This window comes from Centropristis striata, chromosome 10 (genome assembly GCF_030273125.1).
Source record: "Centropristis striata isolate RG_2023a ecotype Rhode Island chromosome 10, C.striata_1.0, whole genome shotgun sequence".
NCBI lineage: Eukaryota > Metazoa > Chordata > Actinopteri > Perciformes > Serranidae > Centropristis > Centropristis striata.
The window spans coordinates 14,661,048-14,687,862 of record NC_081526.1 but is presented as its reverse complement, the minus strand read 5'-3'; the positions used below and the strand labels follow the sequence as shown (position 1 = coordinate 14,687,862).

The 26,815-nt window shown below is 39.2% G+C and overlaps 1 protein-coding gene across 5 annotated transcripts in view; it reads left to right on the top strand.

The window, feature by feature from the left end:
• The window catches only part of il1rapl1a (interleukin 1 receptor accessory protein-like 1a), a 332,191-nt gene that overhangs the window by 291,257 nt on the left and 14,119 nt on the right, over positions 1-26,815 (top strand). For all 5 annotated transcript variants that reach the window (XM_059342254.1, XM_059342258.1, XM_059342255.1 and 2 more), the window contains one exon: positions 19,688-19,820. In XM_059342254.1, coding sequence (XP_059198237.1) covers positions 19,688-19,820 — 133 coding nt within the window. The remainder of the gene's footprint in view (positions 1-19,687; positions 19,821-26,815) is intronic.

The following is a 26,815-nucleotide window of genomic DNA, read 5'->3' as shown; positions in this document are numbered from 1 at the left end:
AGCACTGCTATATAATTATTTTGCTGTATAATTGTTATGCTGCTATAGAATTATTCTGCTGCTATAGAATTATTCTGCTATATAATCCTTCTGCTATGTGATCATTTTGCTATAGAATTATTCTGCTATGTAATTCTATAGAATTCTGCTGCTGTAGAATTCTGCTGTTATAGAATTCCGCTGCTATAGAATTCTGCTGCTATAGAATTCTGCTGTTATAGAATTCTGCTGCTATGGAATTCTACTGCTATGGAATTCTGCAGTTACAGAATTCTGCTGCTTAAGAACTCAACTGCTATGTAATTCTGCTGCTATAGAATCCTTTTTGGGATGGAATTATTCTGCTATAGAATCCTTTTGCGATGGAATTCTTCTGCTATAGAATCCTTCTGGTATAGAATTATTCTGCCATGGAATTCCTCTGCTATAGAATTCTGCTGCTATAGAATTCGTCTGCTATGGAATTCTTCGGCTATGGAATTCCTCTGCTATAGAATTCCGCTGCTATAGAATTATTCTGCTATGGAATTCCTCTGCTATAGAATTCCTCTGCTATGGAATTCTTCGGCTATGGAATTCCGCTGCTATAGAATTCTTCTGCTATGGAATTCCTCTGCTATAGAATTCTTCTGCAATGGAATTCTTCCGCTATAGAATTCTACTAGTATGGAATTCTACTGTGATATAATTATTCTGTTATAGAATGCTGCTGCTATAGAATTCTGCTGCCATGGAATTCTGCTGCTATAGAATTCTTCTGCTATAGAATTCTGCTGCTATGGAATTCTTCTGCTATATAATTCTGCTGCTATAGAATTCTACTGCTATAGAATTATCCTGCTATGGAATTCAGCTGCTATTGCATTCCTTTGCTATGGAATTTTGCTATGGCATTCTCTTGCTACTGTTGCTACTTGCAACTATTTTCAACTGAGAATAACTGTCTGTTTATTCATTTCGTGGCATTAATTCTGTTTTAGTTTCATAGTCTTATGTCAAGCACGTAACGCTGGCACTGTGTAAAACATAGAAGTATCTGTGCGGATACTCTGCTTCTCCAAACAGGGAACATGCAGACAAAGTCGCTAAAGATAAGGATATATATGTGTCAACGTGATAATACATGAACCTACAACAGGTAACATGAGAAAAGGTTTGGAAAATAGCATTTTGAGGCTAAAACATACATACTTCAACTTAAAATGTGAATGTTGTGGATTTGAAAACATAAGGAGCACTATTCCAAAGCTACAGAATTATATTTTTTAAACATAAATTTATTCAATAATAGACATTGGACTAGCCCTTTAAATTTGCCCATCAATAATTAATCATGTTTTTTTCCTCATTCCAATAGTTATAAAGGAGGCACATTTTAGTGTAATCGTCTTGGTTTAGTTCACTTAAAATACCTTTCACAAATCCTAACCTGCTTCTCTCACAGGCAACATAGTTCCTCATTCCAATTTGGAGTGTTGGATATCTGATGGCTCTCTGTTGACAGAGAATGACACGTGTGTGAACCAGGTTGTGATAGAGTCCACTGTTCAATGTGGGCTAAGAGTGGATGGTCAGGGTTGGTTAGTGAGCTTTGGTTTTGACTGAGTTAGTCTGGCCTCAGTTGGTATTCTGGTCAGTGGGTCAGTGCCTGCAGCCGGGCCTCTCTTGGGTCGTTCGTTAAAGTGATGTTCCTCGTCAAGTGTTCAAATCACACCATTTAATTGGCCTCCAGCGCCCTGGACAGGAGCCAATTACAGCTCCCTCTCTCTCATGCTCTGCATGTCTGCACTTATCTTTCAGCTGCAATGTTGTTTTTCTCTTCACTTTTTCTTTACGTTGCTATGTTCATCATTGCAGGTAATGAAGTATTCGGTACATTTTCATTTGTGTTTAGTGGCCATTCTGCCCTGGCCTCTGTAAGCCACTTGAGAGGCGTTTTTTAGAAGGATGACTCCGAGTGTCACTGAGGGAAAATAACATTCTCTTTGGTCTCATTTTGACCATAAAAGGAGATTTCACATGAACCCGCAGCAGTGGGGAAAGTGGTCCCCAAACCCTCTGGCATAAAAATAAAAGCCAGCGATGATAAGAAGAATGTGACAGAGACACAAAGAACGAGAGACAGTAGATTCTAAATGTTTGGATTACATCACGCAGGATGCAGACATGTTAGAAAGGCTAGGGTTACCAGCGTGTTTGAGCATGCAGTTATGGTGCCTCCGTCATGGGATATAGACAGATTTACAGCATGCAAAGACCCCGCACCTCTCCTACATAAGAGCAAGACACAGAGACTTCAATGTCATTTAGCCTCTTCTTATTGTTGATTTGTGTCTCTTTGTAGTTGCTACACTTTGGTTGTGTGAATGTTTGTGGTAATTTTGTGTTTTTGTATGTGCTATTTTTTGTCTCTTTTTTAGTTTTTTATGTGACCTTGTCATATGTCATGTCTTTTTGCAGTTATTTTTTGTTTGTATAGTTGTTTTGCGTCTTTTTGTGGTGATTTTTTGTGCCTCTTTGTGGTTGTTTTGTCCTTTTATATCTTCTTTGGGAATCTCTTTGTGTCCCTTTGTATTTATTTTATATTATTTGCTTTCTGGATTTCAATTTTTGTAGTCATTTTAAGCCTCTTTGTTGTTGTTTTCTCCTTCACTTACTCTTTTTGTATCTCTTTTTAGCCGTTTTATTTTATTTGTTTTATTTGTCTTAATCTTTCAGTGACATTTTGTGGGGCCCCTTACACGTTGGGCCCCTGGGCCTGTGCCCGGCAGGTCCCTTTCACTAATTCATCCATGGATAAGGACATGGCTGAGGTATGAGGAAGAGGCACTTGATGCTAAGTTGATCCCTCAATCGCTATGAAATTGCTAGAAAGATAAAGGAACGTTTATTTAGTTCATCACCACATCATCGCATAATCCCCCACAGCGCCTCTCACGGTATAATGGGCCTCTGCCTTCCACTGCCTCGGACAGAGCACCTATTATGTCATCAAAAAAGGGACGATTAGGAGAGGAAAGGGGAGATGAAAGCGAGGGCACCAACTACCTGTTCACAAAGGCTTTAATTTTTACCGGTAATTAAAGGCTGACATTTCCCTGATGGATCATCAGGGCCACGGAACAAACGGGGAGAAGGAGCGACAGAGAGGAAAAGAAGCAGGATTCTCCTCTGTTAAAAGCTCTCAGGCTTGTAATGGTAATTAAGGGCTTGTCTCTGGAGAGGGGACGATATTAGAACAGAAGAGAGGCTGGGCTGGTGGAGGGGGGTGGGCCCCCAACTCTTTCATGTTCTCATTGCCCTTACTCATTCTTCCACTTATTCTCCCCCAAATCCTCCAATCCACAATTTCAGTGTACTTCTCACCCCTCCGATCCCCCACCTCGCACCGACCTGCACTCCTCTGCAATGCAGAGCAGAAAGTAATCACTTCAGCTTATCGTCATTGTTCCACATCAACTTGCTGCAAACAGGCCACATTTTTACATGCAGCGGGGCTAAAAATGTTTGAGTTTTTTCTTGTTTTTGTAGACCCTGGATTTTGTTTTGGCCCTCCTCCAATTAACTTTGATTGCTGCTTGCCGTCGGCACAAAGCCGCAGAGGTGCTAATGTGGCACAGTACCTGTCTTCACTGTATTTTCTGGTCCTGATGGAGCCCGCTGAGCTGCTCAGACCCAGCGCAGTAGGCGTTGTCATGGTAACCTGCAGGCAGCAATAGAAAAAGCAACGTTGACAGACAGATTAGGACTTTTCTGAGCTCAACACCCCACTCCTGACACAACCAGAAAACAGTAAACACACCTGCCCGGTTCTCTGGAGATCCCCAAACCCCCTCTCCTTCCCTCCCCAACCGCACTGAGAGTCTGGACGAAGAAGCGGGATCAGATATTTTTAGCGACAGGGATTGGAATGTGAATTTCAAGGAATCTCTGGGGGATGTTGTTGATCCTGACTAGCTGTCGTTCACCGTGTTTTCACAATGCTTCTTTATTTTCCACCTCCCCCCCCACTCATCTCCCTCTCTTGCCCTTGACAAGAGCGTGTGCATACTGTGAAAGTGTGCTACTGTATGACTGTGGGGTGAAACTGAGGCTGCATGTGGTTTACATACTGTAAGAGAGCGCACAGAAAATGTATGTATTATCATATGCAACATGCACTGGGGACTTTCTCCACTGCCACTTTACATAGTAATCCATCAATTTTTAACCTGGCAGATGGATGCACCTCCCTCTGCTACACTGACACACATGCACACATTACAGTCATTTATTTTTAAAACATTTTATAAATACCTCAAATTACCACAACAGTTTGAAATGCATCAGATTGTTTTTTTTCGTTCAAAGCCACTTGTGTCGATTTATTTCTGGTTGTATTCGCTCTCTTATCCTTCCTGTGTGCAGAGAAAGGATTACACAGTGCTATGTGCACTTTTTCATGCTTGTTTCACACCTTGTGGGGGAAGAATCATGACTGACAGGACTTGTATCAGATTCTCCTGCAGAGATATCTGCAGAAAATCTTCACAAACACACACAAACACACTCTCCTCTCTCTCTCTCTCAGAGACTCACATATACAGTACATATGCACGCAAAAGCGCTCTCTGCTTGGCCATTTTAATTAATGCTTAAAATACCCAAACTCTGAAATTACATTCTCTGACAGAAGCACGGCTGTTGAATCACACAGTTTTGCATGAAAGCTTTGTATATTAACTCCACTTTTGGTGATTTTTCACTTCAGATGAAGGGTTATGCAGCATTATGGAATGAGAAGGTTCTCTCATTTTTTTTGGTTAATCTCTAATGCCTCACCAGGGACATTTTTGGCTTTTTTATTCTTCATTCTTTGATCATTTTGACTGTGTTCAGTCCATTTGGAACAAATATTGGCAAGGGTATGATTTTTTTAAATTCATTTTTGGGGATCTTCAACCTCAGCTACTATAATAAACCATGTGGCCAATATACAAACACTTAATATGAATGTTGTATACATCACCATGGACAACGACGTCCCTTTTGAAACCCATTAAACCATCCATCAATATCCATCAAGATTATTGCGGCTGTAATGGATAGAAACTATAAATGAATTAAGATATTGCTAATCATTGACATACCCCAGACTGGGGTAAAATACTTATACATAATATATATAATGTATATATATTATGTATAAGTATGTATACAGAAAATTATTCAAATTTCAACCAGCATTTAAAGGGTTGGAATTAAGAAAATGAATTAATATTTGGTAGTGTTGATCAAGACTGATGAGGAAAAAAGTGATAATTGTTAAAGTTTGCCTTAAAATCTAATTTCAATGTCATTCATAATATCACACTCACAATTAATTGTTAATTGTAGTTTACAATTAAAGAAAATTAGGTTTTTATCTGAAATACATTAATGCTGCAATTGCTGCCAGCATAAATTCAAAGGTTTGTTTATGCTTGCAACAACTTGATTTCCAAAATAAGCTGCAGCCAAAGCAAGGACACAAACTGGCTGCCACTAAGTAGTTTCAGGGATGTTGGATTCCTTCATGGATTCCTTGCTTATTACTCTACCATCAGATCTTATGTTTCACTGGGAAATACGTCAGTGCAGAATCTCAATATGCTCCAACTTCCATTTCAGTGAGACTTTAATATAATGGCTCAATTGCAACAAAGTGGTTGTGACATAGGAAGGAACATAGGTTTACACAATGGAGGGCAGATTGACTGAGCTCTAACAGACCTTTTTCACAGTCAGCTTTCCACAAATCCCCACTTTCTTAACATTTCCTGCATTTTCTGTTTTTTATATGTGAATCATTGAGTTCAACTCTGCATGATTTCATCACAGCAAGTCAAATTATAGTATTCGATTTTTAAACAGCAATTACCTACTTCTAATGGCTGGTACAAATTAGATAACCAATAATTTCACATAGTATTTTACAGATGTTTTCATTACCTGTAGCTTATGCACATCTGAGAGTAAAAAATGCTAAGATGTAGTGAGCAAATATTGATTTACAATATTCTGACTCCAAACCTAACTAAATCTAACTGACTCACCATTCTAAACACAATAAACACAACAGCTATGGCTCTTCAAATGATTATTTATTCAATCAAAAAACTTTACAGATACACTTTGACATTGTGTGGTTATTTTGCAGTAGTCGGAGTGTGCATGATTTCATCAAAGCATATCAAACGCATTGTACTTAATAGGTGTGAATCAAAGGTTACTTCACGACACAATATTAGATGGATTCCTTTGATGATGATTCAATATTTGCTGATATCACAAAGTCCGTCGCACTACGACTTCTATTTGTTTCTAATCAGAGGCCAGCGATTGATATGAGACAAGCACGCAGAAATGTGCTGCCCACTGCTCCCTAAGCATGGTGTGTTCACTGGTGTGTCAAAAAGGATGGGTTAGATGCAGAGTTTGAGAGTTTATGGGACTAATAAGGGAATCTTAATCTTAATCTTAATATCATCTACCCATTTAACACAACCATGACTTCATATCACCTCACAAAAAGCAACTAAACTATGATTTTTACCATTCAATTTATGTGCATTTCTAGATATTTAAATGAAAAACAATCCAGTCTTTTGTAATAAAAATAGTAAAAATCGACTTTGCATTTAAGTGCAAATGTTTTTTTATTGGTTAACTTAAAGAGCCTGTGATGATCTTTCAGTTACATTCCAGGTGGCAACCTCTGGGTCTGTGCAGTGAGGCAAGTGCCTTAAGCTGCATTCTACCAAAAATTTCAACATGGGGAGCTGACGGCGGTTGCAAAAGCATTTCGGTCCATTAATTTCAATACAAAATAAGAAAAAACTTCTCACTTGATTTATTGCCTTGGAATTTTTTTTTAGGACAACACTATGGTCTCAATCGCCAGTGAAATATCTTCTTCAAGACAATTTGATGTTAATAGTGTAAATAATGGCCCAATTTAGAAGAAAATAGAAGATAAAGAATTGTTTGCTTTGATTGACAGGTCACTAACAAGGAGAGCCCATTAGAGAAGCAGAACTATGTGTATCCACGGCAACATGTCAATAAAGTTTTTTATATATATAAAGGACGTTTACCGGTTTGGTCTCATAACTTTGAACCTTTCACACTGTATTTTATTTGAATGTGTTGTTCATTAAAAATGAAGCCAAAATGAACATCCCAGTTAATGCTCCAGCTAATGCTATCATGAATTACACTAGCAGCGGCTTCTCTCAGTCAGGTTGAGGTGTAGAGAGGTGTGTAGTCAGTGTCGTCAGATCCCTCTCGCTGCTCCACAGTCCAAATATGGTCTGCTCCCCATTTTTGAAAAAAAATGGCGACGAGTGTAACGATAAACTCGATGCCTCAAACGGGCAGTCCACAAACCAACAGGTGGCATCACGGTCACTATGTCCATTATTTATAGTCTATGTTACATTTCCAAGACAGGTTCTATCTGTGTGCATAGTTTACTTCCCCAAACAAAACAGTTAGATTGTCAAAATAAAAGTGTATATTAAAGGCAGCGATATACATCAATGTTTGGGCACTGCATTGATGCAGTTGGATCTTTCACAGATGAATTGTTATATTGATCTATACTGATGTATTGTAACACCCCTAGTACTTAATGGCACTATGGTTTGGTGCCACACATTTCCAATTATAGTATATAGTCATAGCAGCTAAAATAGAATTAGGACGCACATATGTCTGATAAAACTTTCCAAAGTGAGTGACATTGAAATGAGGCTGAATACATACCACTTTCTTTTAAAACAGAACACCAACACCTCAACGTGCTTAGTTTAGCTGAAACTTTAAACTCGCTGCACCTCTCCTCCCACCTGCATAGGGCAAGAAAATCAAACAAATGTGCAAAGTGCACCTGAGGGTGAAGACAACACCAACATGTGATGTTGCTTCTTGTGCCAGACTTCGCCATGCCTTAGAAAAATAGAGCGCAAAGAGAACATCGGGTTGTGATGAAGACCAAAGCGTGTTATGAAACATCAAACACACTCTGATTATGACTTATTCAAAAAGCACTCCAGGTTGTTGCTTATTCTACAAATAAAATATGGTGGTTTGCTGTCACACACAAAGAAAACGCACGATCCCACTGTGCTCCGAGCGGTGACATGTGAAAGACAACGGGCCTATTCAGTGCATTCTGGGAGAAAGAGATGAGAGAGAAAAGACAGAAATGACATTGACGTGCATGTGTGCGCCTGTTCGTTTATAATCATGTTTGTATGCGCATGGTTTTATTGTTTCTTTTCCCCCTGCCTGCCTGTCTGTTCATTCATCTGCCCTTCTCTCTGCCTATCTGTCAATCTCGCTGTGCGCGCTGTGCATCTGTGCTGAATTTGGACAGCATCTGCAGAGTGTTTTCTGTGCAAGGTTTGTTTTCCTCTCCTCTGGCTTGGAAAGTATTCCTCTGTCTGAATGTGAGTGCCAGCTCTGTGAAGCCTAATTATCCCAAATACTGTGAAATCAGCTAAACACACACCAAGGGTTGATGCAAATCAAATTCATGACCCTCTGTAGCATTTTATAGCCACTCTTAATGTGTTCACCATTCTGGGTCTCTCTCATTCATTAATTCATTTATTTATTCATTCACCTGGCCACTTGATAAAGAGAGCCAGCATACAGTATGCATTTTTCTAATAGAGCGCTTCTATTGTGTTGTCTTTGGACAGAATCTGCTTATTCTTCTTATTTGGCATGTATGCACTTGTTGTAAGTGCATTCAGTAAGCACATTCATTCAGTTATTGTAAGTCACTTTTCACATAAATGTCTGCCAAATGAATGTATTTCAGGATAATTGGTATTTACAACTGTGCTTGCTTCTGAAAACTGAGCAGCTTGTCATTTTAAAGAATTATTTTAATTCTAGTCTGAAAAGCACTGTGTCTCTGCCCAGTCTGGTCAATAGTCTAAAGACTTTTTGACCATGCCTGACTATGTACAATATTGATTTTTTTTGCCATTAACCAATAATTACCTGCTTTTAATGGCTGATTAGATAACCACTAACTTCGCCTTTTTAGAAAGATGTTGAGCTGAGATGTAGTGAGCAAATATGGATTATACAATATTCTGACTCTGACCTGACCAAATCTAACTGACTCACCGTTGTTAAAACAGTAAAAACAACAGTTCTGATTCATTTATTTCATCAGAAAGCTTCACAGATATACCTCAGAATGAATTAAATAATTTGACGTCAAATCAGACAGATCGGTGTTTACTGGAGGATTGCAAACCTACTTTAAAGGTGTCATCTACAGTTAACTGCTTGTTAAGTCAATGAAAGCAATTTGCTTTGTATGATCAGCCAATATTTTTTATCAACTTTAATAGTATCTAAGTATCAATATTTAGGTGCAATGGCCCGCTGTTTGTTTGTTTTTTCAGAGGCCATAGCAGGCTCACAATTACGAATATACTGGTTATAATATACTAGCTGTTCTGGTCTCATATGAAAGATGAAGAAGATCTAAGGAATCTATAGGCACCATGTGCGTCATGTTGGGAAGTTGTCCAAATAACGCTGCAAAATTATGCTATTATTTTATGTTTCATGGTGATTTTCAAAGCAGTCATGTGACCTCTGACATCATGCTATCTCAACAAAAATAGGGTATCTGGGTTTCCACAAGTCTCCACAACCGTATCGAAGCTAAACAGAGCAGTGAAGCTTAAAGTCAAGGAAAGTTGAGAAAATGTTGCAGTTGTTGTCGTCCATATATGTTTGATATCAGTTCAGTTCAGTTTGACTGAATACTTTGTTGGTCAGTCTGTGGGTTTGACTCATTGTGGAGAAATACAAAGACTGAAGTGAGATGAATAGAATAAGAATTTTTTCCTATATGACAAAACAGTTCTTGATTGAATTTAATTTTCTGGACACAAAATGCAGTTAAACAGTTAAATTGCAATATATTGTATTACAATACTCACCATATCGCAAATGTTTAAAATTACAATAAAATCGTATCGTGACTCAAGTATCAGGATAAAATCGTATCATCCCTACACCTGACTGAACTGACACACTGTACTGACACACTGAGTACACGGTGACATCACTGCAGCAAGGTGAGTACTTAAACCTCTGAATGTTAGGAGAAGCAAGATGTGCACCTGCTGTAAATTGCTGTTTAAGGAATAGTCAAACATTTTTGGGACGTAATCCCAAGAGTTAAATGAGAAGAATTGGTACTTTTCACATGCTTAGCATTAAAACTGTTCAAAGGAAACAAATCTGTACCTGTAAAGCTGACAAATTAACTCATTATATCATGTTTGTTTAACTTGTACAAAAGCCAAAGTGTAAAAGCTACAAGTGGTGGTTTTATCGAAGGCTATGAGTGGGATTATTTCATGCCTGGCAACCTCACAGTGATGACAAAACACCAGGAAGTCACTCAGCACAAATAAACATGATATACAGTGTCAATTAGTGAGCTTTAGTTTTTTTTTACCTTTGAACAGAGCCAGGCTAGCTGTTTCCCTGCCTTGACAGCACTTGTGTGACTCATGAAGTTATGCTGCTAACAATCATTGGTTTAAGTCATAAGGTTTACTAACCAGTACTGTATCACAGTACCTAGCACCTATTTGTCTTCGTCTTAGAATATATAAACTCCAATTTCACATTCTCAGAGGCCAGATTACAATCAGGACTTTATATACTCAATATAACGTGACCTCCACTGCACATCCAGTTATAATTAGGTTCAAGAGGTAGGCTTTAAAATTATACTGTCTTCCGCTAAGTATTCATCGTGGATCTTGTGGTCGACCAGAGTCGTAATCAGTCTGTGGGGAAGTCGGCAGAAATATAGCAAAGGGTGGATCTTAAATCTCATTTCCATCAGGCGCTGTGACCAACTCTCCGCCGGAGGGAGGATGTCAATCACTCAGATTACATGGATTTGTTCCACGCCCACGCATGCGTGACGGCAGAAACAACACACAAAGACGTGCACATATAAAGAGACACACACTCATGAAAACACTTAATCATGCTCTTCTTGCGCTGTACAAGGCACACATTTAGTCAGCGGGGGATATTTTTCACACCAAATGTTGCCAAGTCCTGTAATGGCACATTTATGTGTAAACTTTTTTAAAAATGACAGTGATGGACTTGAATATTTGAGTTTCTACCAAAGGAATTATTCCAAAGAGAGAGGGCCAAAGAGGTACTCGTAGAATGTAAATGTAACCCAGCACTGCTGGCAGCCTGTGAGATTCTGTTTTGCCAAGGCTTGTTTTGTTAACAGTGTATTAAAGGGATGTTGTGTCAACATTTGTTTGCTTTCTATTGTGAGAAGGGATGCCACAAAATTTGTTTTTACTGCAGGATTATGATTTTTTTAAAGAAATCATAATATCACATGATAATATCTGTCATGGGTGTGAGGTTGGACCCAGGAACAGCACAGACTGAGACCAGCGTTGGAACATTTTATTAATAAAACAGGGTTTCAAAAATCCACAGCAGGTACACTGGAAATTGTCCACAACAGAGCCAGCCAAACCAGTCCAACTCTCCAGCAGAAACCTCCAAGGAGGGAATCCAAGAAAGCAGGAGACAGACGAGAGGCGAGCAGGCAGAGGAGTCAGGAACAGAAGGCTGATCTGGTTACCTGCGCAGGGACGACGAGGAAGGGTCAGGGACAGGCAGGGTCGAAGCTAGGGGTGCAATCCAAAGGTAAATGCGCAAGAGCTTAGCATGCTGCTAAAGACAATCTGGAAAGAGTGGGTTTAAATCAGGTGAGGGTGGTTGCACTGATGAGGTGGGAGTGGCCGGCAGGTGAGAGGAAAAGTACTAGCAGAGCTGGCCGTAGGAAGGGAAGCCAGGAGCGGATCATGACAATTCATTCATTCATTCATTCATTATCCTTAACCCCTTATTCACACTCGGGTCGCAAAGCTGGAGCCTATCCCAGCTGAAATTAGGTGAGACAATCACGCTCTCATACACACCTACGGGCAATTTAGAGTCACCAATTAAACCTAAGTGCATGTCTTTGGACTGTGGGAAAAAGCCGGAGTACCTGGAGAGAACCCACACTGACACAGGGAGAACATGCAAACTCACACAGAAGAGCACTGGTTAGCACTCTTGCTGTGAGGCAAGAGTGCTAACCACTACATCCCGTGCAGCCCATCATGACAATATCATAACAAAATATGAATAATATCCTTTAAATCCTTTGTGAGAACGGATTAGAAGACAAAAAAACCTCAGACAATTTCAATGACCCCCATATTTTGGGGTTTTGGTCAACAACAACAAAAATTAGGAATTTGAATTTTTCAATATTTCTAACCTAAAAAAATTGATTGATTGATCAAGAATAAAATAATCTTCCAAAGTTATGACATAACATCTCTAAATTATTAACAGCTTAAAAATGTCCTGATAATTAATAGTTACATAGCAGTGTGTGTGTGTGTGTGTGTGTGTGTGTGTGTGTGTGTGTGTGTGTGTGTGTGTGTGTGTGTGTGAATAAGGTCACAATAACTGTAGCTTTGTTATTTACTACAGTTGAGTACGATTTCAGCTCAAGTTCTTTTTGAATTTTCATTCTGTTCTGTAAAAAGCCTCTCTGAAGCCCAGGGTCATAATTTAACTTTCTTTGGCTCCCCTCGCCCTCTGCAATGCTTTTATCTGAAACTGAATGTACTCTTCTCTTACACTGAACCAGTAGGCTTTTTAATTACCCACGGTTTCAGACGTGTGTCTTCTTGTTTGGCGCCCCAGGTGGTCATTGATGGACCCTTAACTCCACCGCACACATACACACACACACACACACACACGCTCACATCATTAGTGCGTATTACAGTCTGCCTGGTCTGGGGTCTGTCTGTGCACGTTAACACCTCACCAATTTAGAAACAATAACATCTCTGTAATAATTCACCCTCAAGATGAGTTAAAGTCAACACAGACACCATTCCTGTGAGTTACCAAGGGTTACAACTGTTCGGGAATAATAATAGATCATAATAATAATAATAATGACACTGCTGTGGGGTTTGACAGCAGGAGAGAACAGATTTAAAAAGCTGCTCCTCCTCCTCTTTAACTTGATAGTGTGCGAATTATTCACCTCATTGTTCCAGTCCTGGTTAATAGTCTTCCCACCATCTGCTCAAACTTCAACCGGCTTGACATCATAGTAGTTTGCTGGCTCAGAGGCTAATGACAAAGTCATGCCAAATATTAGTCATGGCTAATCTTTGTATGTCTTCTCAAGAGCACTGCGCACACAGACCATCAACTGCTATTCAGCCTGCAAATTGATAGCTGTATGCTGTGTGTAGGTGTTGTGTTGAATAACTTTTGTATTATTTCAAATGGAATGTTCTGGGAATAAAGGAAGCACTCAAGAGGAAGGTGAATGTGTGTTTGATGTAGGCGAGGTCGCAGTGACGTGCGGTGAGGTTCATGTGACATCACAATCAGATTTACAACATATGAACCCTACAGAGTAACTTATCCAGCATTTGGCAGCAGCAGTTAGCGGGTTATGTTTAAAATCTCATATCAGCTTTCTTTACACATACAAACTGTTGCACACAAAAAGCGCTTTTAATAAAAAAAAAACGTTATTATGGTCTTACCTTTAATTATAAATGAAGTCCATTCACCGCTCCTTCTGAACAAAAGTATTGATAACTTGTTTTATTTTAAAAAATAAACGAATGGCTGCACTTGCTTACTGTAGATTGTAACTTGCTGTCACTTATTCTGCAGCCGAGTCGCAAGAAGAATCAGTGGGATCATGAGTGCCCCCTACCACGAGGCAGGCGAACTGCGTGCCTCACTTAGTGCTTTTTCGCAGCCGTTTTATTATTGCTCAGCACAAGAAACACGTTACACACATACAGTTGTTGACAAAAAAAAAAAAAACACTGTACATTATATTCAATATCTAAATTATGGAAATTTAGTTCATATAGCAAAAGTGTTTGAACATTTTAATAGCTACATACCAAGAGACAGCATGGGTCTCACTGCATAGCATGGCAGCACAATTAGCCGAGTCAATCCATGGTGAGGCTCATCTGGCTGCTGCCTCACTCTTCTCACTATTTGAACAGTAAATATGAAAATTATGTGATTTTTAATAAAAAATAATCTAAAACTGGTGGAATTAGATTTAAAAAAAAAACTCTATAGTACAAATCACTGGATAAATATGATTTTTTTTAAAAGATTTTGAATTTTTTTCTTTCCATGATGATAGGTGAAGCACGGCCTCTCCTGCCTCCCCGACCGCACGTCACTGCAAGGACGTTATTTGACAATGTATATAAATATATGTGTGGTATGAATAATGGTAATGCAATTAAGAATGAAGTGTTCCAGTAGTCGGCCTTCCTAAAATACATAATTTTCACTATAAGCTGTCCTATTATAAAAGATATAGTCACAAAAGATATAGTGAACAATGGATAAAGCAAATTTCAAAGTTATTCTTTTATTTTGTTGATATATTAGATTCAATGTTTTAAACAGAAGAATTGGGATATCTCCTTTGATCATTTCACAAATAAGAAAATACTGTCAAAAGCCATTAAAAAATCAATTTATAAAATGCTCTATAAATCAAGGTTTGAATACAATATAGACAAACCTTTCTGTAAAAAACCTTCAGAATATATTTAAGAATAAAACTATTGAGTTTGGTGTATGTAAGCGTGGCTGAAGTGAAGATTTATGGTTCAGAGCATGAGAAAAAACTAATTTTGCAAAAACAGCCTTCAAAGATTTAATATATTCTTATTGGAAATTACTATTTGAAGACAAAATTCTGAATCTAATTCATAGCAACAACAATATAGAACATCTAAAACATGATATTTTCCAGCAGTTTTCAAATGATGCCTGTTGCAATAGAACAAGAATTTGTCGTCATTTAACTATCTATGCTGGTGTTTCTGCAGTAATGGCCTCATTCCTGCCTGTCAGGGTATTGGGTAATACAGCTAGACTACCATATAAGGTAACCAAATAACTGTGAGTGAGTGAGTGAGTGAGTGAGTGAGAGAGAGAGAGAGGGAGAGAGAGAGAGAGAGAAAGGCTGTTTGATGGTATTTTGTGTAGCACTCATGTAACAAAGCTGTTGTGGAGTTAATAAATGACTTGTTCTGGGTACAGATAAGTTGTATCCAGTGCGGGAAAGCTGCCACAGACACCAGACACCACAACTCCGTGCTGAGAACTACAGAGAGCTTTCCATGGCAGCGATATAAATCACCATTGTGTGAACTTGTTTGGCGACAACGTGAATATAACAGACGTTCACTTAAATGTAAAAGTGATGTACTTTAGTTGTAGAAGCTCAGATTGAAATGCATCCAAATCTTTACTCCTTTTATTTTTCATTCATTCTATTCAAGAATTAACTTTGAATCTCAACTTTTACAGTTAAGTCCTTAAAAACTCCATCTGCTGATGGAGATCAAGAGCAGCTAATACTGCACATGGTGGTGTATTTTGACAAATAAAACCATTTACTAGAAAAGCCCACAAAAAGCTATATTAATGTTTTTGATCACTTTAAGATTTCACTGCTTGTTTTTAAAGCCCTCAATGGTCAGGTTCCTGCTTACATTAGCGGCCTACTTACTCCCTATGAGCCTGACAGCTGCCTGAGATCATCCAGCAGGTCCCTGCTAGTGGTTCTTAAATCCAGACTGGTCACAAAAGGTGACCGAGCCTTTGCTGTTTGGGCCCCAAAGCTTTGGAACAATCTGCCTGGAGATCTCAGGCAGGTAAACTCAGTGTCATCTTCTTAAAACTCACGTTTATCATATTGCCTTTTATTGACCTTTTCCTTCTTTTACATTGTTTTATAAATTGTTTAATTGTTTTATTTATGTGCTCTTAATTGCATTTTGCTCTATTGTCAAGCACCTTGTAACTTTGTTTTGAAAGGTGCTATACAAATAAAATCATTATTAATATTAATGTGTGACATCATCTCGGCACACAGAGGAAAAGAATACAACTTTTATTCAAGTTACATGAGCCAAAATTGGCCAAATGTGGTGTTCATGCTGTGGGAGCTACTTCTATAAGAATGATTGGTCGCAAATTTACAATGTAACTATTGTTATGAAGGTGATGTCGCAGGTGTAACAGCACATGATGGTGTTTGTGGTGGTCGAAGAAGTAACAAAAGTAGCTATTAAGGAGTTTCAGGGAGTGCTGCACTTGGATTAGAATAAGACAGCATGAGGCCTTCAACAATTTCCTGTGGTTCCCAGGGAGCTCAGTGGAGACTTCCTCTCCAGGCAGCGGCTGCCGACAGCATGACATTCCTAGTTTGCAATTGATCTGTGGGATAAACTAACAGCATGGGGCACATTTATAAACAGAGGAAAAGGGAAATGCTGAATCAGTTGCACACATAGAGACACCGTTGTACAATATACTGTCTTTGCACAGTGTGGTTGCTTTGCATGTTTGCTGCACGAATGATTAAGTGTGGTAATACAGCTAAGTGCCGCTGCACTAAAACCTGTGTGTGTATGTGTGTAATCCCAGTCAGGAGGCTCCTATTTTGTAGGTACAGCGTGTAGCCTTTGTAGAGCCTGGCTGTGCACAAATACCAAGCTGAGAGTGGCTGTTGAACTTTGGAAATGTCAGCCACTGCTCCTCACAGACAGTACCATCAGTTCATTCCTGGGTGTCCTCCCATCCTCCTTCCCTGCACGCCTTAAAACTTTCCATGTGCTGAGAATGACCTACTGAAATCTTTTGAAGCTGTGTCTCTGGATTGTGGGCAGAGGGAGCACAGAGGATACATGCCCTCAGTTCAAACACAAACACTCTTTCAAAAATAACCTTGGCAGTTTTGCTGTGAAGACACGTGTTCCACTGGTCACAGCAAGGGCAGCTGAGAGAAAGAAGGTGTAAGCCGAGTAAAAGGGACTTGAAATTAATCTTCAGAAATGAACATGTATTGCAATCCAATAGAACTGAAGCATTGCACATTTTGTTTTGGCTTTATCAGATAAGATTTGACTCTTTCCAGTCCTAAATATAATGTTACAATGTTCAAATCCAGTAAATGTACGTAAAAGTAATCCCGACGAGCAAAAATCTTCATGACGCTCTGTTTCTATTATTTTACTCTACTCTTGTCTCTTATTGTCAGCTTGTGATGTGTTTCCATATATTCATCTGCTCCATGCACGTTACTCCAGTTTTACACTGCACTACATGTAGGGAAACCTGCAATCTTGGTTGCAGATGTTGCTTATTTCTCCACAATTACAGATCACATTTTTGTTTGGAACTTGTTCCATTAAGTAGATTTTAGTTTAGAAGGCATTATATATTATTGCAATACTCAGTTAAAGTCATTCCATTGCTAAATTCTGGTTGGAACATGTTCTTATTGTGTAGTTTTTGTTTTAAAATCTGTGGTTTAAAAGGTAGGAATTGCATCATTATAGGCAAAGTGCAGGCGTATATAATAACATCAATGATGGCTGCATTCCACTTACGTGACATTTTAGTCTAACTAAACCATTGTTAATGTTACCAATCCCCCCTGATATGAAAGGTAAAAATGTTTCCTGTGAAAAAAATATGACTCACAAAGACGCAGAAATGCTTGGCTTTTCCCCGTAAAGAATTATAGGCAATCAAACTGAGGGTGAAAAAAGGTGCAGCAGTCATAGGCAGTGAGAGGAAAATTGTGTATGTGTGTAAAGTCTTAGCGTCTTAATTACATATTCTGGAGGGATTTTTGACCATTTTTATCAACTCTTCAGCTGTCAAAATTGGTCAAACTTAGCACCAAATGTGTGTAACATATTGTATCAACCCAAACATTTCTGCAACAATTTATGAGACATACAGTCATGGAAAAAATGATTAGACCACCCTTGTTTTCTCTAATTTCTTGTCCATGTCCATTTTCCATGGGTTTCTTGATAATGACTTTGGTTATTATCAAGAAAACCATGGAAAATGTTTAGTTATCAGCTCTTAAATTAAACTCCTATGAGCTATTTTTGTTGTTATCATTATATTTGTCAAAATGAAGAAAACCAGCATGGGATAATCATAATGTTCTAAACCTTTATAACAATTTTAAGTAATCGAGGTTCCAGCTTTCATATGATGTACACCACTTCTATGTGACATCTGCTGTTGACCACCTATAAAGGGGTTAAAGCATGTATAATAAGTAAAGTCTGTGCTAGAAACCCAAAATACAAGTATGAGCCTGAAAATGACCAATATAGGTCTTCACTAAGTACCACCATAAGTTTTCTATTCCCTGCAGTATGCTGTTGGGAGCTGTCCATGGTGCTGTCACATGCTAAGCATTATTAATGAATACATGCCCCATACCAGTACAGTTTACCTTGCGCTCCTGCTCATAAATCCTGCTGTTAAACAGGGAAAATCATCTCCTTCAACCCCCCCAATCCCTGCCATGCTTTTCTCCCAGTTCTTGTGGATGCCTCGGAGGCAGACACAACCCTGCCTCTCCCAAAAGGGGAGCATACAGTTTACAGTATGTGCTGCATGATGAGCCTCCCTCATCTGTGTGTTGTTTACATGTCGCTGTGTGCTTCCCTGAGAGGCAGCAGCATGTGATCACTGCACCCCAGGCCTTTCGAGAATGCCACTTCAGAGGAATGCAAAATAAACATGCGCTGGTATATGCCAACAGTGCTCTATCTTTATGCTCAGCAGCCTGATACATGCATAGCTCATGGACACTGAAGGTCTTCCCTGAGTGGGAAAAAGAGGCCTCTTTACGCCAACTGTAATCAGCTCACACCAGCGCTACATGTAACATTACATTTTTCACTTGCTACCACTAGCTCATCAATGATTTGTGATTGAATATCCAGCATTAATAACACATTAATACCAACTGGAAAGGTTTGTGTAAGTGGTGCATGAAGTATCATCTTTTTCTTCCATCTGGATACTTGCCCTCTCTGTTGAACCAAAGATATAATCCATCAATTCACGGAACAAAGACCCTGTTGGCTCCTCAGTGACAATCACTTCTTCTTTCACATATCAACTCTCAGCAAACTGCAGTTGTTGACTCCTGACCTTTCTCCATACCCAGCAGCAGCTCTAAATAAAATAATGTTATTGTCAGCCTCCGCTCACTTCCTTTCACCTTCTTTTCTCTCATGGAAGCAGAGTCTCAAGGGGGGTTTTAGAAAGCTCTTGAGTGCCCTCATGTGTTCGTTACTGTTTACTTTCATATCAGTGTGCTGTATGTTGGTGCTATAGGCATGAGAAAATCAAAACATTTTCCTCTTGACGTTGTGGTAAAGGGAAGACTGTTTAATCACAGCAGTGCAGCCCAGAAGCCTTGAGTGTCTAGCTTACATCTTTTCTCATGCAGTCACTTTGATTTTTGGAGGATATGTGTGTCTGTATATGTGAGTGTGCACTAGCATTGGTGTGTATGGTGAATGCATTACAAAGAATTGTGAATGTAACCAACAAAATCGTCTATTTCTGTTGATGTTCCTGACTTTGAAGACACATATATGATGTACAATTGGTATTTTGCACATGAAATCTTCATCAAACCAGCAGGACAATCATGCATGACAACATGCCATCTCCTGTCATTTTGCAGGAAGTGCTTTGAACCTGACTTGCCGGGCGTTTTTTGGCTACAGCGGTGACGTCAGCCCGCTCATCTACTGGATGAAGGGAGAGAAGTTCATCGAGGACTTGGACGAAGAGCGGATCCAGGAAAGCGACATCAAGTAAGAAACACTGCAAGGATTGATTTCACAGGACCTGGCACTAATGAGGAATTAATAGCAGAAGTAGATAAATTCACTGAAAAATATTAAAGGACGATAGCAATGGTTTTGCATGTTTTAGCCCATTAACTCCAAATTGCATACACTAAACCAACCATTTTGGAGAGATTTATTCGTTGCCCTCCAAGCAGCTGCTGGCTTTCATTCATTTTACTATGGTATGAACATCATGCAGAGACTTGGAGCTTGTTTTAAATCATTATTCTTTGCTTTTGTCACCTTTATTTCCTTGTGTAAATTTCATCTTCCTGTGGAAATGCACCAGTAAGCAGGTAGAAACAAAATAACTCATAACATGCTACATTGTGCATAATAACAAATAATTGCATTGCACACCTCATACATGGCGAGATAATCACCTGTTACAGTATCTGTGTGAGTGAAGAAGAACATAGGACCATGAAGTGGGAAATCATATATTAACTTCAGGACTAACACTGTTTATTACCTGCAGTATGAGGTTCTTTCATATTCGCTTCAAAAGAACCTGATTAATCACATCATATCACATGTTTGGTACCAGTGTATTGTATTGTACTGCTCTTTCATACTGTATTGATTATTTGTCCAATGCCTCATTGCATTTACCAGCTATGCTGTCAAAGTTGAGCCACAAGATTTAAAAAAAGTCAGCAAGCCTGAACACTGAGAAGAGAACACTGTGATGTGTTCTTGTTTCTTGCATTAAAAAGTTTGATGTTTTGCTGCTGACTCCAGTCAGGGACGTTGGAGCGTCCTTGAGTGCTTCAACAAATAGAGTTTTCAAACCAGTCCTTGTGTACAGCTGCAATACAGGTTCTGGGAAAAAAAATGTGAAAATAAAAATACAAGTGGTTATTTAATGCAATCAAGTTTCAAGCTATGTATGGTACAGTTCTGTCAAGTTCTAAACTAAACTAAAACACAGAAATATTTGTTTAAACTTTAACCTGTCCTGATATGCATTTATACATTTTCTTGCAAGTTTAGCTTTTAAGTGACTGCAGGGTTTGAGTTAGTTTATCCACATGCAATGAATAGGTAGTCTGGCTTTTTGACATTGAATGAGAGAAGGATTTATGTGAATATTATTGTGTTTTGGACAGAATGTAAGTCTCTGTCTCCATTTGAGTTGATTACTGTCAGAGCATACCAGGCCCAGAGAAGGCCCAGCTGGCCTTCGACTACAAAATGTCAGTCAAAGAGACACATACAAACCAAGAAGAGACAAAAATAAACATAAAACGACTACAAAAAAAGACTTACCAAAAAGAAAGAAAATTACTACAAAGAGACAGAAAACAACTACTACAACTACAACTGGACACAGCTGCAAAGAGACACAAAAAGACCCACGACTATGAAAAGTGGAAGACACACAAAGAGATGCAAAATTCCTCTGAAGAGACACAAAGCAAATGCAAAGAGACTCAAAATTTCCACAAAAAGACACAAAATAACTGCAAATAGATACTAAATTATTACAAAAAGGGGCGAAAACAACCACAGACAAAAATGATTACAAAATGACCACAAAAAGACACAAAAGAACAACGAAAAGAGGGTAAATAGCTATAAAATCTGTGTGTCTTGCTCCTCTGGAGAACAGGTTGTGGGGTCTTTTGCATGTCTGTGCTCAGGGACCCATTGTCTCATAATCCACTAATGCATGGCAAGCATTTTTTCTTAAATTCATGTTTATCAGCTGCAGAACAGGATGCACATTTATTTAGATTGTGCTCACTATCACATTATGAAACCACTTATAGGTAAAAAATCAAGTCCAGGCCCTCCTTTTTGTTCACTTACATGTTATGTTTCTGACATTTTGCACCATTGATGAAATGCTAAATGTTAGAACACATCCTAAAAAAGCAGTTTCTCTCACTCGCCCTCTCTTGCCGTCTCCTTCAGATGTAACATTGTAAAATTGGCCCAACAAGCCTCACTTTCAGGGCTCTAAGACATTTAAAACAAGCCTGTTTCCATGTCTCTCTCTCTCTCTCTCTCCTTGCGGTGTAACACATTTAAACAAGTCCGTTCTCTGGTCCATGTGCATGTTTCCCATTAGGGCTGTTTGGAAAGGCTGCAGCTCTGGGGAGACAGCCCTGTCAGATGGTTAACAACCGCCATTTTTCACACCGCCGCCACTATCGCTATCTCCCTCGCTGCACCCACCTATAGCGGCATGCAGATGGACCACGGGGAGCTGAGGAGGAGGGGAGGGAGGGAGAGGAGGGAGAGGAGGGAGAAATATGGTAGAAGTCACTTAGCAGGAAAGTAAAGAAGACACATCTGTGATTTGCTTGTGCGCTGATATGAACATGCATCCAAAAACAAATCTCATTTTTACCCTCAACACTCTCTGTCTCTGTGTTGTTCTCCGTCTCTCTCTTCCTCCATTACTCCCTGGAAGAGTAACACAAGGAATCCCCTCTCACTGGCTGAGGGGTTATCCTTTCAATAATTCATACCAATATTTTATGAAGCGGATCAATAATGTATTTGATCATCCACTCTCTGTTGCTGATGCTGCCACCAGAAGCTTTTTTCACATCCAGCCGGTGCCTTGGTTTCACTTCCTCACAGTCATAGCGAGACATATGGACCAGGAAAGGACGAGGAGCCGTGGAGAGAAAGGAGAGGAGAAGCTAAACATTAACAAATCTGTGCTCACCCTACAGCCAAGCTGTCTCCCTTTTACATGATACAGTGGGCATGTTTCTAGGGGTAACCTCTCTTCTTCAGGCTGGCACCCACACACTTTTACTTTTATTACTAATGCATCAGAGCCAAACTTGAGCTAAGAGATGAGCACTCATACCTTGGGCTTAGAGTTCCTGCAGGCATTTATTTACCCAACTCTGAGTCTATTGATTCGGAGGAGTTCATTCCTATGGTAACCCGAGCCCATAAATTCTCATTTGCGCCACCGGGACAGGGCTATTGTTGTTATCATAGCACGGATGACTGGGCATTAGCATAGCATGGAGAGATTAATAAATTAGCAAAACAAATCTGGCTCAGCATAATAAAGAAGGTGATCGATATGTTATTGACCTAATTCAGTTGGTGTTTTTTTGCAGGTGAATGTTGAATTTAAAGTATAAAAGGAATGAATACGTTGCAAACACAGAGGTTTTGCTCATGAGGAAAGGAGAGAATATTGAATAGAAAAGGACCTTGGGAATGTGTTCACAATTTACTCATTTGGTTAACTCTATATCGATAAACTCAGTCACCCAGAAGAAAAGTAGAGTTTTATAGAAATGTACATAGAAGTACATCTGATTCAAAATATAGGAACATCTTGCAGTAGTTGCAGGTATACATGGTGTACAACTTCTGTCTTAAACAGAATGTGCCATTATTTGCTGAATCCTTTTAGACATATAATTAATAGAAAACTGTAGAAAGAATGTATTTAATGTTAAAACTTAAAAAACTTTATTATTTATTGTAAATATACACACTCCCTAGGAATGTGATGCCTGCAACATCACACATCACCTTTTCTTTTAACAACAATCAGTTAGAGTTCAGTAACCGAGGACACTGATTGTTGAAAGTTTTGAAAGGTAAATTATTTCCCATTGTTGCTTGATATACAGCTTCAGTTGTTCAATAGTCTAAAGTATCCATTGTTGCATTTTGCACTGTATAATGTGCAACACATTTTCAATAGGCTTGGCATTGTTTCTGTAATAAGCAGGGACGTCCCTGGAAAAGACGGTGTCTGGATGACAGCACAGGCACTAACACCCCCCCCACCATCACAGATGCTGGCTTTGGACTTTGTGCTGGTAACAATCAGGATTGTCCTTTTCCTCTTCGTCAGTCAATGTCAAATGAGTTTGGACCCAGAGAAGTCGGCTGCATTTCTGGATGTTGCTGATATATGACTTTTGTTTGGGATGGTAGAGTCTTAACTTGCCTTTGAAGAGGCAGCAACAACAGTGACCGACAACAGTTTTCCGAAGTGTTCCTGAGCCCATGTAGTAATGTCCTTTATACCAGTAGTTCTCAACCTTTTTGAGTCGCGACCCCCAATTTAACATGCATGCTGTCCGCGACCCCCCGCTCACTGAACACAATCTCACACGTACAGTTCAGATCACCCAAAAAAGAAACAAAATGACCAAAAAAAGGCACAAAATGACCAAAAAAAAGACACAAAATTACCAAAAAAGACACAAAATGACCAAAAAAGGCACAACTTGGCCACAAAATAATAAAAAAAGACACAAAATGACCCAAAAAAGACACAAAATTACCAAAAAAAAGACACAAAATTACCAAAAAGACTAAAACACATTATCACATGAACACTTTTACACAGTGGAGACAGAGCTGACTTCCAAAATGATTTGGCGACCCCCAGAAATCATCTCGCAACCCCAATTGGGCTCGGGACCCCAAGGTTGAGCTTTTAGAGCAGTGCAGCCTGAGGGACCAAAGGTCACAGGCATCAGATCTTGGTTTTCAGCCTTACATTTAAACATTTACATTTAAATGATGTTATGGATTATAGATGGCTGCAGTTCCTTGCAGTTGTATGTTGAGACACTGTTCTTAAACCATTGCATTACTTGTCCACACAGTTTTGGTGAAGCTCGCGTCATCCTTACATGTGAACAGCTGAACCTTTGGAGGATGCCCCAATCATGATGCTATCACATGTACCTGTTTGCCTGTGGAATGTTCCAAACAGTTGTTTTTTTAGCCTTACACAACTCAACTTTTTTTAAATGTGTTGCTGCTATCAAATTCAGAATATGAAGAGTCATGGAACAAATTATTAGACCATTGTTTTCTTCAATTTCATGTTAATTTTAATGCCTGCTACAACTAAAGGTACATTTTGAAAAATGAACAAAAATAAACTCTTATGAGCTATTTTTGTTGTTCTCATTATATTTGTCCAAACAAATGTACCTTTAGTTGTTCCAGGCATTAAAATGACAAGTAATTGAAGAAAACAATGGTCTCATAATTTTTTCCATGACGGTATGTATTTTCTAAAAACTCAATGAAGGTGATAAGGGTAAACATTAAATCTGTTGTCTTTGTACAGTTTTTAATCAAATATGTGTCAAAAAGATTAGCAAATCACATTTTGTTTTATTTATATTTACATTATACAGCACCCCAATGTTTTTGTAATCAGGGTTGTAGCATTGTTCAAATTTACTATTTGTCATTCAGCTCCCATCTGAATCTCTGCTTCACTTGAACCTTGTTATCCACCTCCTCTGACTTCAGGTCCTCGCCATCTCCATCGGAGGCTCAGGTTGAACACTGGTGGTCATTATCCATCAGGTTGTATGGTCGCGAGCTGTGTTGCCTCATATAGTGTGATAATGCGAAACTGGAGGCTTCAAAGTACCCACCACTCCCTGGAGAGACATGAATTATTCCCGTGCCTACTTCTCCCAGCATGCACAACAAACTCAGCTAAAAAAATACAAATATCATCGGCACTGCCTCGGCCTCTCTGCGCAAAGCCCATGATACACTTTCAATTACTGATGCCAAATCTCCCCAACAAGCTGTCCTTATGTGCAGTTTATCGGCTTGAAGGCGAGAGAGAAGAGAGAAGCTTGAGAGTCATTATCCCCCTACACACTCAAGCACACACTCGCACGCACACACTTCCCTCTTTGCTCGTCCCACTCCTCCTTCTCGACGCAGCCGTTATTAACACATACAGTAGAAGATACACACACACGCATAAACAGAGATCTCTTTCTCATTTGCACTTTGTTTCCTCCAAAGTGTACTTTGTGCTGAGGGTGCTGCAAAAGTGGGCTAAGTAGTGTGTGTAAGGTATGAGGGAGCATTATCTCCCCATTCTCTCCTCCATCAGGCTCAACCAGCCCAGCGGGGGACACTCATTTACTTTATGGAATATTACTTTCTCTCCTTCTCTCCGTTACCATGGCAGCCGCTATAAAAAGATTTTCTTCTGATCGCCATTATTTGATCCCCCCCCTCCCGTCCTTGCACACTCCGAGGAAGAGCCCTTATTGATTTTCATTTCTCATATGTTTTGAGTGCAGAGAAAAGAAATGAACATACCTTCAAGTACTTACAGTCACACAAGAGGCTTCGTCGAGATACAGTTGTACAGAAACACGGTGCTCTTGGCATTTTATGGCTTAACCGTTGGGGGAATTGTAACACAATATGTTCTGTGATTGCTGCTCTGTGGATCACAGGTCCTGAAGCCGTTATCGCATCCACTTGCACTGATTACATGTCTTCGAACACAGTGGTGGAAGAAGCATTCAGATCTCTTATTTAAGTAATAATACTGCACTGCAGAAATACTCCACTACAAGTAAAAGTCCTGCATTCAAAACTAATAAAAGTACAAACGTATCAGCATCAAAATTTACTTCAAGTATCAAAAGTAAACTACTCAGTATACAGAATATCCTCACTCAGATTTTTTTTATATATTCTAAATATATTATTACATTATTTGTATTGATGCATTTATGTAAGTAGCATTTTACTGTCATTAAGGTAGGGCTAATCTTAACTACTTAATACTCTGTTCTTTTATTGATATGATGGGTTTTTCTAGATGTGGTTGAAAGGAGAAAATAGTCGTAAAAGTGCATGTTATTAAATGCACACAACGTCAGATGCATCTCTCATGCAGCAGAATGAGTACAAGTACAAGGGCTTTGAGGCAATTTATACAGTCGTGGCTCAGTGGCAGATATTTTGGGTACATTGAAAGTTCCTTCACATTGTGCTTACATGGTACAGTTCTCAACACACGTTATATATGTGGTCATGTGTGGTCAACTTATATGGTCAACCTGTCAACATAGCTGAAACATCTAAAGTCCAATCAGTGGTCAGAGGTGCCACAAGTCTTCAAAATAAAAATACACATTCCTAAGGATCAAGTTTATGCTGAGTTTATGAATGCATGCCGAGCAGCA